Source organism: Achroia grisella, unplaced genomic scaffold (assembly GCF_030625045.1).
Source record: "Achroia grisella isolate CSIRO2021 unplaced genomic scaffold, CSIRO_AGI_Agris_v1 utg146, whole genome shotgun sequence".
Taxonomy (NCBI): domain Eukaryota; kingdom Metazoa; phylum Arthropoda; class Insecta; order Lepidoptera; family Pyralidae; genus Achroia; species Achroia grisella.
In genome coordinates, this window is record NW_026712636.1 from 153,403 (window position 1) to 169,918 (window position 16,516).

At 30.7% G+C, this 16,516-nt stretch overlaps 2 protein-coding genes and 2 non-coding genes across 4 annotated transcripts; 1 reads left to right on the forward strand and 3 right to left on the reverse strand.

Moving 5' to 3' along the window:
• Positions 1-5,133: 5,133 nt before the first annotated feature.
• Positions 5,134-5,205, reverse strand: Trnat-cgu (transfer RNA threonine (anticodon CGU)). Its single transcript has one exon. It is a non-coding gene; the product is annotated as a tRNA-Thr (tRNA).
• A 2,240-nt stretch (positions 5,206-7,445) lies between these two features.
• Positions 7,446-7,518, reverse strand: Trnaf-gaa (transfer RNA phenylalanine (anticodon GAA)). Its single transcript has one exon. It is a non-coding gene; the product is annotated as a tRNA-Phe (tRNA).
• Positions 7,519-10,318: 2,800 nt separating this feature from the next.
• LOC131855630 (ribosome-recycling factor, mitochondrial) lies at positions 10,319-11,304 on the reverse strand. The gene has a single exon (XM_059206924.1). It carries the CDS (start codon positions 11,197-11,199, stop codon positions 10,447-10,449), a length of 753 nt encoding a protein of 250 aa, XP_059062907.1. The 5' UTR covers positions 11,200-11,304; the 3' UTR covers positions 10,319-10,446.
• A 164-nt stretch (positions 11,305-11,468) lies between these two features.
• LOC131855629 (poly(A) RNA polymerase, mitochondrial-like) lies at positions 11,469-16,509 on the forward strand. Its single transcript, XM_059206923.1, has 7 exons — positions 11,469-11,709; positions 11,790-11,965; positions 12,079-12,399; positions 12,969-13,097; positions 14,078-14,289; positions 14,810-15,042; positions 15,691-16,509. The coding sequence occupies exons 1-7, from the start codon at positions 11,598-11,600 to the stop codon at positions 16,338-16,340; spliced, it is 1,833 nt and encodes a 610-aa protein (XP_059062906.1). The 5' UTR covers positions 11,469-11,597; the 3' UTR covers positions 16,341-16,509.
• Positions 16,510-16,516: the final 7 nt, after the last annotated feature.

A 16,516-nucleotide genomic window follows, 5' to 3' on the forward strand; every position in this document is an offset into this window, starting at 1 on the left:
ATTTAAATCGGCATTGAACTTGTATATGTTTCCTTTATCAACGAACAAGTTAGCAGGTAACACAATCAACTCAAAATTATGTGCATTTCACGCTGCAATTTGTTTTTCTTTTAACATTAAAAATATTAGGAATTCGCTTTTAATCAAATTTATACAATATTAAGAATTTAATCAAATTGAATCCGTATTTTTATTAAGTGACGTGATATCTTCAACAAATTTTATACAAGTTTACTTATACATTTTATAAACCATAGGTTGTGTTCCCAATTTCTCATATTTACATTATGTATGGAATTATGTCACAATCTATATTTTTTTTTATTAATAGTTTCAACTCTATTTCTTTTTTTCAGCATAAATTTTATCATGATCCGAAGTCATCAAAAATACAAAAATGTAACATTATGACTATTCGGATAACTGTAGTAAACTACAGTAAATAATTATAGTGAAGATATTATAAATGTAATTAAATCTAATTGGTACTTCACATAGAGACAACTGTGCTGTTTAAGTGCTTTTTTTGTGACAATTAAAATATAATAACAGATTTTCACTAATTTCATATAAAAGCATATGCTTCAAAAAAATATTTAGAACAAATATTGTCTGACTGTCTGGATGTCCGTTTGTTCTAACACAGTACTTGTACTTACATCAAAATCCATTTTTTAATAAAGTTTGCCTGTGTGTCTGTCTGTTTGTTCTTGCTAATCTTTGGAACGGGTGGACCGATTTTTTTCATTCGACGGGACTTTCACTCGCATATAGCTAATGTTATAAAGAGTAACTTAGGCTACTTTTATTTTAATATGATTATTGTATTATATTGTAAAAAAAGTAAATTTCCGCGCGGACGAAGTTGCGGATAATAGCTAGTCTACACTATAATGGAACGAAACTGTTACAATTCCTGATGTTACATGTGTATAGTACGTGTTATCGAATAGTTATGCAAACTCAACAAGGTCGCGGCCATATCACATCACTTACTTGTACAATGACAAGCAATTTTGTTACTTTTACACCTTTTGTTATTTATTTATATTGGGCAATAATATTTACTTTTTTAGTTGGCATATATCTACTAACAGAACGAAATATGTATTAGTGGTTGTAACAAAAGTCAAGACAATAATAGAAAATTACTCGTGAATGTATAGCTTTATTTTATCTTATTACCAAATTAAAAATTGTATAAACTTAATTCTAACTTAACTCAAACTTAAATATTTATTAGACAATTATGCCCATTCATACACTTTCAAAACTTAACACAAACAATACAATATTCAAGTCAATTCATATTAATAATAATAAGTACCTACATCAAAAGTATTGTTTTTCTTTGTTTCGAGAAGAAACAGAATTTACTTAATTCTATTTATAGAGAACGCCCCGTGAATTTAACAAACAAAATTAGAAATGAGTGAACCAAAAACCGTTTAACAAAAAAACCTTTTATTACAGTCATACTTTGTTTAATTTTCACGAGTTGCTAAGTTCGTAATTATTGGTCACGTTAGCACCGCACGTGTTATTTTTCGAGTAACTTTAGAAAAAAAAATTGAAACTCTCCAATCAAGTGGAGTTGGGAAGTATTAAATTTTCCTCTTAAAGTTACTTTGGGCGATTTTCATGTAGTTATATGGTTTCGAAATAAAAATAAGAAATCAAGGTAGTACAGCTATATTCAGAAATTATTATAATAGTCAAATGTAAATTAATATATGTTAGTCCTTCGCATTACCACCATCTACATAAGCGGTTCAGCACACCTTAGCTCCGATGATCCTGGATTCGCAATTCTTTAGTACGATTGTTTCTATTGTTGTATACCATGTACATTATGTATATAATATACATTACTACAAAAATGTATTTAAATATAGCTATACTGATGGGTAGATGTTGTCTATAAGCCATAACACAAGCTCTGCTTAGCTTAGGATTTGTCCTAGCTTATTATTATTATTCTTTGTCGAAGTTATGTATTGACCGTAGATATCCATATCACAGTTTAGTTACTCAAGGTGAGATGCATTGCATTATGCGCGAGAGGCAATGCAACCAAGATTGCAGCCAGTACCATTGGCGGTGGGGATGCTGCGCCAGCGCAGGCTATCGACCCGGTCGGTGACCGCGAAGCGTGCCCTTCGTGCCCGTAACAAATTGTACCTTGCCTTTACTATTTCGATTAGAAAGCTTAGCTAACTTGTTTGGTATATGAATAAAATTCCATAACCCTATCGATAACTAGTATCCAACAACACTGTTCATCTATGTTTATTATGTTGGCCATGTCTATAGACATAATGTAATATGACTATTATACTCCCAGGTCCCCACCTGGGAGTATAGTAGTCATATTACATAATACATAATTAATACCTCTAACTACCCCTAGTTAGAGGTATTAACAACTACTGCCGTTGTGGAAAACTGATAGGAATACATGACATTTCGCCACGTTTGAACTTATCTTGACAGAAGGCAAGTATGTCGCATCTCTCGGTTTAATTCTTGTGTACCTATATGTATTTACTACATGATCATGACTTGGGTTAGATTTAAATTAGATTTAATTAGATTTGTTTTCTGTATTTTTTATGACAAAGGTTTACAGTCACGACTACTGTGATCTAAAATTAAGGTACAGAACGGCTAGGGCATCATGATTTATTTTCAATTACATATTTTACATTCCAAAATATATATAACAAGTAGATACTACCATGAACTAGATCTTGTGATGAGCATCAGATTTCTTGATCACTAAGTAATCATGATGATCAATGATGATGAATCAAATCGCCTATCAAATGCACATTTAGAGTGGAGTTCAATATCAAACCACAAAGTTATTTTGTGCATGTCGATAAAAATGAAAAGCATGACAAAAATCAATAAAGTGACGCTGGTGGAACTGAACTGAGCAGTTCACGATAGATCAGTAATGAGAAATGAATACGATGTCTTTTCAAATTCGGTGAATAATAATAAAATATGTACAATTCCAAACTATACTTAATATAGAGTTCTGTGGTTAAACAGTGTGCGTGAACAACTATATGAATGCATTTGGTTTCCATCAATACCTACACAACATTGTGAGTACCAGGTCAGGAATAGATTGGAACAGCGCCAGAGGAAACGGAAATGACGCGGCGGACGTTTGTCAATTATGGCTCCTATTGATAGCTTTGTTATTATTTATTATAATATACATACTACAGTGCTATCATATATTTAGAAAAACATAAAATATTAATATTGATACTACTACTACTAATAATAATACTAATACTACTAATTTAATAATTCAATATATTGTTTCCATGTTTAAAATTTAAAAACATTTTGTATGTTAAACAACTCAAGTATTCTTAAAAAACACAATTTTGTGGTAAACAATAGGATGTGCCTATTGTTTACTACAAAATTGTGTATTTTAGGATATTAGCGACCCAACTCCACTTCGTCTAAGTTAAACAATGATATTGGAATTTATTTTACTTATCTTTCATCGCATATCTGAAAAACTTGTATATATTTACAAGGCATTTAAGTCAGGCATTTTAAGAGAATAGTGTTTCTAGCTCACATAAAAAATGTCGGCACCTGGCAATCTATGCCACCCCAATTAACTACACCCTGTTTCGGTCGGGTAAACCTACCTGACATAACGGTAAGTATGATACGACGACCGGTTCTAACTGTTCCTGAGGTAGTCGACAGCTGTTTTCAAAGTAAGCATTTTGTTAATGTTTGGATTGAAAATTACTTCAACCCAGATTTAAAAAGGACTATTATGCGCTTGAGAAATTTATGATATGTCTCTTCTTCTTTCTGCTGTCCTTAACTTCAAAGTTTCTTAATTAATAGGACAGAAGATAAGATTAAAAACAAGATGACTTCTTACAGAACCAAAAGTTGTCACAGCGTAGTCATTAGTCATAAATAAATTTAAAATAAATTAATCATTGTTTAAGTAAGTATCTAGTTTCGGAGAGAACAAATGTAGCCTTCCATTCGGAGAGAACAAATGGAGACATTCTTAGTACAATTTTACTCTCATTACATATAAATAACTTGATACTAGTAACAAAAAATATATATTATTTGGTAAAATAAGCCTACATAGAACAGACATCTAGTAATAAAATCTAAATAATTTAAAAATAAATACTAATTATGTGGATTTCAATAAAGCTGCATATTAAGCAAAGTATTATACCAGCACGTTTTGGAAGTAACACAAGCAACTAACGACCGATTGTCAGACATTATCATAGACTAATATTTAAACTGGAATTTAGATAATACACGTATCAATTTGTTTATGTTATCAAAAGGTTAAGAACCATAAAGAATAATGTCACTGGATATCACCCATATTTACGAGCTAAATCAACACTATGCTATGGGTTAATCACGTAGAGTAAAGATTTAGTCAAAAAAACCCTTATAAGACTATTAAAAAAAGATGTCACTATAGAGGGAAAACAGACAAATTTAAATAAAAAACAAACATACAGCATGCTTTTTTTATATACCTAAATGAATATCACAACTGATTTTAAAAAATCAACATAATTCAAGTGTTTTGGTCAGTTATCTACTCAGATGTCCAAAATACTTTTAGACATTTTTTAAAATTTATTAATCTGTAACTGTACAAATTATGTATGACATAATAATAATAATATGACAATAGAATTTAGCTTGTATTTGTAACGTAATGTAAATTTAGCATGAGTTAGACTCAACAAAAACTGTTCACAATTAGCGAAGTTCAGTTCAGTCAAGACAAGTTCAGAATTACTGACCAACATATATACAAAAATAATACAGCATAATTGAAAATATAACTGTTTCTTTAAACGGTTGTAACTGTTTTTAAATTTTGAATGTGTTTGGCCATATTATCTGTTAAACTGATATGAGTGATGGTAGATGTTTATGGTCAAATTATACCAGCAAACTCTAATAGTGCCTATTGACTCTAGTCTTGAGACCACATGTTATAAAACACATATTTATAATTTTTCGTCGTTTTGTTATATTCATAAAGTTTAAAAAAAATATTAACCGTATTTGAAAACAAAACGAATGATAATGAGAGGAGGATGCCTCCTGTGAGGATTGAACTCACGACCCCTGGTTTACGAGACCAGTGCTCTACCACTGAGCTAAAGAGGCGACACGGTGCGTCGCAAAAATACAGTTCTCCTTCTATAGACGCGTTTTTAAGCACAAAACTGTGCATAAAATATATATGTACTTAGGAAATAATTACACAGTAGCAAAGTTCTATAAATGTGGTTTAATGCCTCAACTCACAAACGTCCATGACCGTAAGAAGCAATGTGGTAAAAAATATGATTATTATTATAAGTTACCTACTTTAAGTTGGTCATTTTGTTTATTTCCAGCGACCTCTGGTGCGACTAAATTAAAGAATTCTATTTGCTTGAATATAGGTTTTTGTGAATATGTATTATTCACAGTAACATCCGTTAAAAAAAAGTATGTGTATAATTAATATACTTCAAATGAAAGGCCAGATTCTATCCTATCTGTATCTGGCATTGTTAACACGACCTACTGATTTTCAATAAGACTTTTGGGGTTACAATAGTTGAATACTTCCCAACAAAAGAAATAAAATAAAATGTAAGATATGCTGCTCTCACACATGGGCTATACATATATACCAATCTTACGAGGATATTTTCACCCTCATACAAGTTTGTACAAGATTTTGACCTATGAAAATCTGTCAAAATACTATGTACGAGATTAAAGAGCCAAATGAAACTATAGTACGAGAATTTAATTAAATTTTGTATTTCTTCGTACAAGGATAAGTGTTAAGGCGTATAAGTACAAAGCTTATCAGGGACGGATTAAGACCTAGGCAACCTAGGCACGTTCCTAGGGCCCATAATTTTTAAAACAACCAAAGGCACAATATCTATATATCGTGTCTAAAAAATAGGCCCGAAATTACAATGTCGGTAACATTGTTGCTACTTTAGCCTTAGTCTGCCACTGAAGCTTATGCGTGTATATTTATACGCAAAACCTACAGATTAAATCTGATTATGGCATTCTTAGTCATTAATTGAGTACAATATGAGAAAGTTGGCATTAGATATAGATAGATAGAAGAAAATGTCGTGATGTTCATGTAAAAATGAGTAAAAATCAGGTATGTTATGTTAGTTCATGCAACGAACTTACAAAATATCTGATGATTGACGAAACAGGATTTTTGAATGTGGAAATATGCAGGTATGTTGGAAACTCCTTTTTTATATAATTTGAATACAAACAAGCTCAAGCCCCACTAATGATAACCGTCATTTATATACATGAAATGCACTATGACATATCACGTTATCCGTGACTCCCGCTTATTCGTTGCCAATCCGAAAGACTAAAATAGTTTGCCTCTTATCCTGTAATCACACTCTTCAATCAAAACACATCTTACAAAGCAAACTTGGTATTACACAAGCACAACAAAATACAACTTTTTAATTGTTCGGTGATTAAGAACTTTCATAATCAATGAAATTATGTGATCGAAGATTGCTGAGTTCCGATGTTGTATAGTTTGCTGTATTATAAAATTTAAAAAAAAACAGCATAAAACAATACATAAAAAAGTGGAAATTTCATTGACTACTTCTAGAGAATGTTGAAATTTAATACATTCAATTATGTACTGAGATTGAATTATTTGTTTTGTATATAGTTAGAATATACCTAACACAATTTTGTTTGTTGTTAATGTATTGTTGGTATTAGAAGTTATTTAATTGTATTCATAAAAACATCAAAAATGACATTAAATTAGTACTTGAAAATTATGATAGTAAATCCGATCGATTGCAAAAGTGTTCACATAAAATTTAAAGCAAAATAATAGGTAAAAATTTTATTTACTGGACATAATAATGATCGCATATCACAGTAATTGTTATAAATAACTTTATACCTCACTATTATTGGTATAAACAACTTAGGTATACATGACTCTTATTATTAGAAATATGCGTCTTTTTCACAATAAGCAAATGAAATAGGCAGAGATCACCACACACCACAGAAACCCATTTGTTTGTATTATATCATAGGTACCTAATAATGTTTACGATTACACTATGATAAAGAGTTTGGAAATTTTTAGTTAATATATTGTACCTATATGTTGTTTATAATGTCCTGAGAATCCAATAAGGGCTATTTTGAATCTCAACAATGATTGTATAAATTACTAACACATGGTAAGTTTCCAAAATACATACCTTGACTGCATGGGCGATTTAACTGAAAACAAAAATTATATCTAATAAAATATTGAATAATAAAATCTAAACGAAAATTAAAATATTCATATAGAATAAAGGACGAATAATTTATACCAAAAGATTTGCCGAAACCCGGGATCGAACCAGGGACCTTTAGATCTTCAGTCTAACGCTCTCCCAACTGAGCTATTTCGGCTACATGAAAGGTATTGAAAAATAACAATATCTTTCAAAGGTACTTACTAACAATTAGAACATGAAGAAAATTTTTGATTATTCATAGTTATTTTCAATCCATAAAAGAATATCGATTTTATAAGATCATAATCTAGGCATGTGTTGCTTAAAATATACTCATGATACTACACCATATTTACAAAATTAGAGACAGATAGCGCCATCTGTCGTTCATTGCTGAAAATACACAGTAAGGTGTTAACAAAATTTAACTCTGCTAATACTTAAGTGGGAAAAATAGTCTCATTGCTCACCTGTTTCTGGACTCTCCACCTGCACAGCTTTATCTTCTGCTATCTGCCCTGCATCATCCAACACTACTCCACAGTTTTTATACAAATGACTTCGAAGTTTCAACATTTTTTCAGTCCTTTGGTACGCTTCAATTTCGTCCTAAAAATAAGTATATTTTTTAAATAATGTGTATATATATAATAATAAAATCCTTGAACAATTCACACAGCGCCATCTAATCACAATCTAAGCAGAGCTTGTGTTATGAGTACTAGACAAGTGATATAAATTACAAATAATTTATATCCCCCTTACTCAAATTCACTTTCTTAATAAACCAGATTATTATATAAGATTTTTTTTGTAACTCAATACATATTTAATAATTGTATGTACAACTTACAGTTACAGTCATGTAAATTTATAATTCAAGTCAATCTGTCTGCTAAACTAATATATATATATGCTTCAATAATATATAAAGTTACATCGAGGGTATTTTATTGTTCAAATGCTACATAAACAACTATACTAAAACACAACCTGATAAAAATTATAGCACTACCTGTGCCTGTAGTTTCACCAGAGTGATGTTTATAACTTATGTGTTATCCGGATGTATATGCTATATTATTGTAAAGTTTTATTAAAATCCATTCAGTAGTTTTTGCATGAAAACAAACAACCATCCATCCATCTATCCATCTACACTCACAAACTTACACATTTATGAAATTTATTAAATATTATGAATATTAAATATCATCACATACTGTTCATCTACTAGTTTATCCTCATATAAAGAGAATTTACCATAATATTGTCATATTGACCACCCAATTTGGTAAAGGGCTTAATTTATGAAGTAGGACAATTGTTTATGACAGGATTTTATTCAACATGTTGGCCATATGCCTTTCTACAGAATTCTATTTCGATTTACTTGTCTTATATTAATATATGTGTGCTTTGTATAATAACATACAAGGAGAAATAATAAAATTCAACTAATTTAAAACAGGATAGTGTTAATATATCTGTTTTACACTATAGAAATGACACTCTTTACAGTATAACAGAATCAATATACATTCCACTTACTTCTTCAGGAACTGCAATTTAGGAGAAGGGATATATTTGGCAAAGTATATTTGTGATATCTGCATTGTATATTGTAATGACATATGTATTGTATAAATTACTTGTTTGCTATTCCACATAGACGTTAAAAACAAAAATTCAAAAGTAATCTCAGGTATATCATTCCGAATACATAAAGTCATATCCTAAGTTGGATGCTAACATTATAAAAAACTAGGGACACATATAAAAACAGCATTATTACAACAGTAATACTACATTCACTTCATTATGAAGTCACTAAAACTATGAAGAGTGTTCATTACGATTACCTTTAGATCCCTTAATTTTGAATGGGACCTACTAGAATAGCATTCCCTGAAATGAGTATCGATGCATTCGCCCGTATCTTGAATTAACATTGATGGAGCCGAGTTTTGTGATAGAATTTTACAAGGTTTTTTAATAAAATCTTCAGATCTTTGTAACGGTAGATTGGGTGACTTAGAAGGATCTAACGATTTGATTGTTCTCCGAGGTTTCACTACAAACGTTTTTTGCACAGGTTTCTCGGGTACATAGTCATTTAAAACAACAGGCAATTCACAAAAAACACTGGAACTTAAGTTTCTAGATGATGTTTTGGCGCCAAGACGCGAAGATGATGGGATGTGGTGGCGTGTAACTAGAGATGTTGATTCTAAGGCAGATCGCAATCGATTATTGACACGAGACATGACTCTATCATATTTGTTCACTCGTTTCTTATTAATTGAATTCATTATGAGCAGAGAAGTAATATATTTGAACAAAATATGATAATATTTGTATTTCCGACGAAAGTAGCGAACCAAACAAACAACAGCTGTTACTTTTTTTTTTTTTCAAAGTAAAGCGGAAGTTTTATTGAAAGGAAAGAGGTATACAGCCATATCTAACATTATACCTGAGATTTGGTTTTTTTATATGTTTGTTTATACATACATCCAAAACATCACTCGCTTAATTAATTTTAAAATTATTGTATCCATAGATACTTACATACCGGGCAAACTAAAATCCATGCGATAACGTTGACACGGCAGATCGCGGGCTTTTTAAAATACTTTCTAAACGTATACATAAACAGAAAGCGACATGGGCTGCATACTTTTTAAAAAAAATAGAGATGCCTGATAATTTCATTGCATCCATTCTAAGGCAGAGTAAGTAAGTATTCACAATACATTTTAAAAAAGCATAATACTATATGCTTTTCTTTTATGAAATATTTTGTGAATATGACCATAAAACTCTCCTAATCTCAGTATCAATACAATTATGTAATATTCTCTCGTTGATATCAACAGTTGTGGGAGTGAATGTTGATTATTTGATTTTTTAAATTTCTAACTCTCTATGAGACACCAACAGAAATCCAAATAAAACATGTGTTAAAATATTTTCATTTTTATTAGTATATATATTCCTATTCTTTATTTACATCAACAGATTTATCTAACCACAACAAGCTTAAAAACTAAAGTAATAATCATAAGAAACATTAATTAGTTTAAGATGGCACTCATATTAATTATTTTCCAACAAGTTCATTATGTTTAACTTCATAAATATTTTTTGCAGTAGTCTGGAATTCATCACACATTGCAGTAATTTGTTTGGTGACATTAAATACCAGGTCTTCTGACACACCTGTTTGTCTTTTAACTTTCTTTATATAATCATTTTGTACTTCTTTTACAGCATCACGACATCTAATATATAAAGCCTTAGCATTTTTAGCCAAAGCTTCTCTGTGCTCTTTAGTTACTTTGGGCACAGGAACATAAAGAGTTGTACCATCTTGTTGTGGATTTAAATTAAGACCTGATGCATTAATAGCTTTAAGAGCATCAGGAATAGTCTGTGGAAATGAAGCAAAGTTTATAACAATTGTTTTAGGGTTTTTTCGTACTATTTGAGCAAGTTCTTGTAATTCATAGTCCTTTCCTTCAAATTTCACAATTAGGGATTCTATAGATCCTGTTGTTGAGCGCAAAGATAAGTTTTTAGTGAAATCATCTTTCATCTTTTCTATAGCAGCATTGCATCTTTCTTTCAACTTATCTACAGGTACTAGTTCGGATATGACCTGAGTATTAATTTCCACTTTACCTTTAGATCTCTTGTCTTTACCTCTATCTTTCGTTTTAGCATAGTTCCTAACAACAGTGTATTTAAAATTAGCAGCACAAACAGCTTGATGTTTAACTTCAATAAGATGAATTGGCTTCAATGAATTAATTACTGTTGAAATTATTACGCGTCCCAATATTCTTGTAGCCATGCTGTGTAAAACAAATATTTATTAAAAAGCGTTTCAATTTAATTTTGTTTATAAAATGTATTTATAACCTAAATTTCTATACAAAAAGTAAAATTGTATTTTTTTTTATTTGGCTGAGAGGAGGTGTGAAGTAAAGCATAGAGTTCAGCTTCTATATACAGGATATAAATGTATAGTAATGTCAAGTGAATGTTGAAGTTATTTTAAGCATCTAATCACAGAAATTATTTAGGGCATTTAAACAAAAAACTGCTATGACTTCTGTAGATAGATGGTTACTTTGGAGAGCATTAAGTAGCAAAGTGGGAACTGGCAACATCGAACGATGGTCTACCTGATCTGTAGACTACAGAGTACACATTTTCACCGATGACCATCTGTCAAATTCCGTAATAGAAATGTCTTTATTATTTCAAACTATTAAAAACACAGGAAAATCACAGACATTAAAAAAACTTATACGCTCTCCGATATCTTCATGTAAATGTTTATTAGCAAGAAATTCTTCAGGTAATAGTTTCATAGTAATGTTGTAATTGTTTTTGGATTGAAGGTGCTTTCGAGGTTATGTATAATTATATTTCTTTCAGACGTTTCAAGGAAATTTTTATCATTTGACGAAGTTGTACTGCAGAGGAGAGACGAGGCACGGCGAAGTTTGGTCATACAAGTAAATTCTGAGTCTTCTTTCAGTGAATTATATGGCTACTGTTCAAATTATGCCACTATCAATGGCATACATCATTACAAAAATGCTGGCGGAGAGGTAAACTTAGACGATATAAATATATTGATAAGATTAAATAATTGTTTTTTTATCATTGATAAGTATTTAATGATTGTAAAAGAATTCAAAATAAATATTCTTTTCTTTTTCAGCATTTTATGCTCATTGAATTCAACACAGAAGACAGTCTCAAAGAGATCTTGCAGAGCTGTAGTTCCCACCAGAAAGACAATGATATTATGGCATTACAATCTCCTTTTTTATGGTTCCGAGCCAGCCCTGTCAAAAAGGATAAGTTAGCATCATCATCAAGTAGACTTATAACAAAAAATGGAAATGCTGCCATTGATGAAGATATGCTTTTTGGAGAGCTTACAAATTGTGCCACAGTCTCTGATCAAATACAGCTTTTGTATGATAGGACAATGTTGAATGATTTGGGTATTAGACTGAGATACATGGTGGCTAGACAAGTGAGCACTTTTATTTTAATAATCAATAACAGATAATTTATTTAGGATATTTTACCCAAAAGGTAAGAAATGTGAATTACAAATGACAAGCAGTGGGAAATTTCAAATTAGAGTACATTTTCTATTCTGCACATTTGTATAAATGTACATTGTACATTTATACTATTAATGATCTTGTGAAACTGGTGCCAGAAATAAAGTACTATAGTCAATCTAAAATTACAATCTGTATTCAGTGATCTGAATTTGTACAGCACTATATACATATCTCTACAGTGTTTTTGTTATAGCTAGGTTGATCTTGGATTAAAGACAAAACTGAAAATTCCTTATTGTACAATAAATTGTCATAAATATATTTTATTATATAAAATTAACAATTTTTAATAAAAACTAATTCTGAATGCTGTTTAAATAATTATGCTATTATACCTATATATTATACCTAGCAGAAGCAAATCAATAAATAATATTTTTTAATATATACCCAAGGGTAAAGGCCCTTGGGTTGCACATGCCTATCAAAGTTATGATATGACAAAAATCATCAAAGATCTTATTTTTTTCAGCTGGAAATAGTGTTTGAAAGTCTATATGCAAATATTGCTGTAAGACCATTTGGTTCATCTGTGAATGGTTTTGGTAGAATGGGCTGTGACTTAGATCTTGTGCTTAGTAACAACCTGACTGATGAAATGGTAAGCTATTAAAAAATATGGTAACTTGGATAATTTTTTTGTTATACTATAAATATACAACATAAATGACAATAATTAAAAAAAAAATATCCTTAAAAAACATAGAGAATGACAAGGCCTAAGTGTGCTAATATTTATACAGGAAAGTAGTAATATATTATATTAAAGTTTGAATGTTGTACACATGCTACCTGTATAAATATTAGCACTGAAAACTATCAAATAAATTAACACACAAACCTATTGTTATCTTTGGGATAATGGCATTATAATGCAGAATTCTACAATATACATATGAGGCATATTGCAGAATTCTGCATTATATTATCCATTTTCCATTATATATTGATTCCATTATTGCTCTAAAGGTATGATAGTCGTAATGGACTATTAATTTGAATCCTCCCAACATATTATTATGTAATTTAATAAAAAATATATTTTTATATGTATACTATTAAGGCAGTACTTTCAGAGAAGTCCCAATGTTCTTTATTAAAACATTAAATACTGTGACATTAAAAGAGTAAATGTTGAATTTAGTAGTGTTAATTTTAAAAACCTCATTCAGAACTGTTAACATAAATCACTATGTGTATATATGTGTCTAGAGATATTTATAGCTACAACTATATTAACTATGCTGTGATGGTCTTGAACTAATGCCACAATCATGAATAATTCTCTATTTAAATCCTGATGCAAAAACAGGGGCACTGGTTATAAAGTGATGCCATTTTATTTTGTTTAAAAGCTGACATGCTCATTATGGTTCTCTGATACAATTTATATGTCTATTTTATTATTATTATACCTATTATAACAATAGCATTACATTACACCCTAATACAGTTATTTAAAATTAAAATTTTATTCAACAAAAGTTAATCAGAATAGAATATATAAAAATTATCTAGTCAGTTCAGAACCAATAAGTAAAATAGAAAAAATACAATCAAATAAAAAACCTATGTTTACAGAGTGATGCCAACAAACGTTTGGTATATCAAGATAAGAAGTCTGAAGGTGGCAGAGGGCCATGGCAGAGGCATATGGAACTGGTGGGTGAATTATTGGAGTTAAGGGTCGTTGGGGCGACACGAGTACAACGGATATTGCATGCACGTGTGCCTATCGTGAAATATGCACATGAATTTACCGATGTTGACTGCGACCTGTGCTATAATAACATGTAAGTCATTTATATTACTTACCATTTTAAACAAAATTATTCAATGTTTTTTTGCCAATAAAATTATTAATAAAATAAAGAAATCAGTTACTGTACAATATCAGTACTGATTACTAAAAAAATAATTGGAGGCATTGTGGACATCTTGGTGAACGAATTAAATGTGGCAAGCACTGCCCTGCTGCTGTCTCTCCTAATAGTTTTTTTTCACTGGAATGTCAGCAGTATAAATTTATATAGTAATTTTTTTGTCAGTCAGAATTGAATTCAGAAAATCCCTTCTGGGTTCTGTAATTCAGGGTAGTCAACCACTAGGACAGGACACTATATTTATTGAGTAGTGAAACCAACCTAGAAAATTCTCGAATACTTGTTAAGTTTTCTATTTCTATTTTTGTAATTATTATAGAAATTGATATTTACATATCACAACTGACTACTTTTGTATTGCTGCTATTTTTCGCCTCCTATGGTTGTGAGTTTGATCCTTGCATTCTACAAATAATAATTTCAATTTAAGGTCCGGCGTATATATGTCTGAACTCCTCTGGATGTATGGATCCCTGGACCCTCGTGTTAGACCGCTGGCATTCTTGGTGCGTCGCTGGGCAGCCGCGGTGGGCCTCACTAATCAGCATCCTGGCCGATGGATCACGAATTTCCCTCTTACGCTTATGGTCCTATTCTTTCTTCAACAGAAAACCAGTAACGGGTTTATACTGCCATCACTGAAGAATCTGGTTAACAGAGCTAGTATGTATTATGCAAATTCAATCCATACTGTTGACATTGTCAATTAAGATCTTGTATGTCGAAAATAATAGTGATTTCTAGTAAAAAAATATTTCGTAATTTAATGTATTGATTGACATTTATTTAATTGCACATATGTGGTGGTAACCTTCACATAGTCATAATGATTCTTTATCATTCTTTGCTTATGAGATAAAATAATCGCTGCTAATAGGCAGTTAATGATTAGCAGGAACTGTAGAATAGAATAAATACAATAGACCTCTGAAGGTATAAATTTAAATTTTTATGCTAATAATGATAGCCTTTAGGCAATTTTTTATATATTTCTTGGTCAGAACATTGAGCTTCGTAAGGATTCTATCTGAAATTCTAAGAACACTAGGTAAATTTTCATTGGTAATATTGATAGTCTCGGGTGAAATTTCACAACAACAATTGGGAATGTTGGGTACAAATCTTTATGAAGCTGAATTTTTTAACTTATTTCAAACATATGTAATAGACCTGTAGGTTGGAGTCATCTTCCGAGATATATTGTATTTATATGGATAGATATAGTATATCATCAAAAAATAACGTATTACGTAATTTTTCGTGCGTAGTCAGTGTCTTCTAGTTATTTAATATGTTTTTTATTTGCTATAGGAAAACAAGATATGAGAATAGCAGAAGAAAATGTCAACTGCACCTTTCTGCGCGATATGAATATATTACCACAAGAATGTTACAGTCAAAATCAATCCAATCTTGAAACACTGCTGTTACAATTCTTTGAATATTATGCTCAATTTGACTTCCAAGAAAAAGCCATATGTATAAATGAAGGGCGTCCTGTACGGAAACCTAATGCGTTACCATTATATATTGTAAATCCTTTGGCACCTTCATTGAATGTTAGCAGAAATGTTAGTTATGAAGAATGTGAAAGGTTAAAATCAGAAGTAAGAAATGCTGCGTGGCAGCTGGAAGCAGGTTTAGAAGGCGAAAGGCCAGACGATTGGGGTGTGCTTGGACTAATAGAGAAAAAAGCTTCCAGAGGCCTAAAAAAACTGTTAAGAGTAGGGAATTCACATAGACTAGTATCAGTCAAAGACCTCTTTAATGATAATGATGAGAACATTTCAGAAGGTGGTTTGAGAAGTAAATTACAAAGGCTGACACAGACAACTGCAAAAGAGATAAAACAAGTACTAGCGAATCAGAATGTAGAAGGGAAAAAGGACCAAAAAATAAAGTTTAAAAATAATCAAGTGGCAAATGAAGTGTATAGGATAAGAAGAAATAAAATGGTATGAGAGTTGGAGAATAGGTTATTAGTTTCAAATTATATCGTGTTCTGAGTTTAGGCTCCAAATTCTTATAAAGAATGACAATTCAGTAAGTTATTAGAATGCAGCGTAAATGGATGTTCCTTAGTTCACCAAATGATCCTGTAAAATAGTATGATATGTTACTATGATAATATATTATG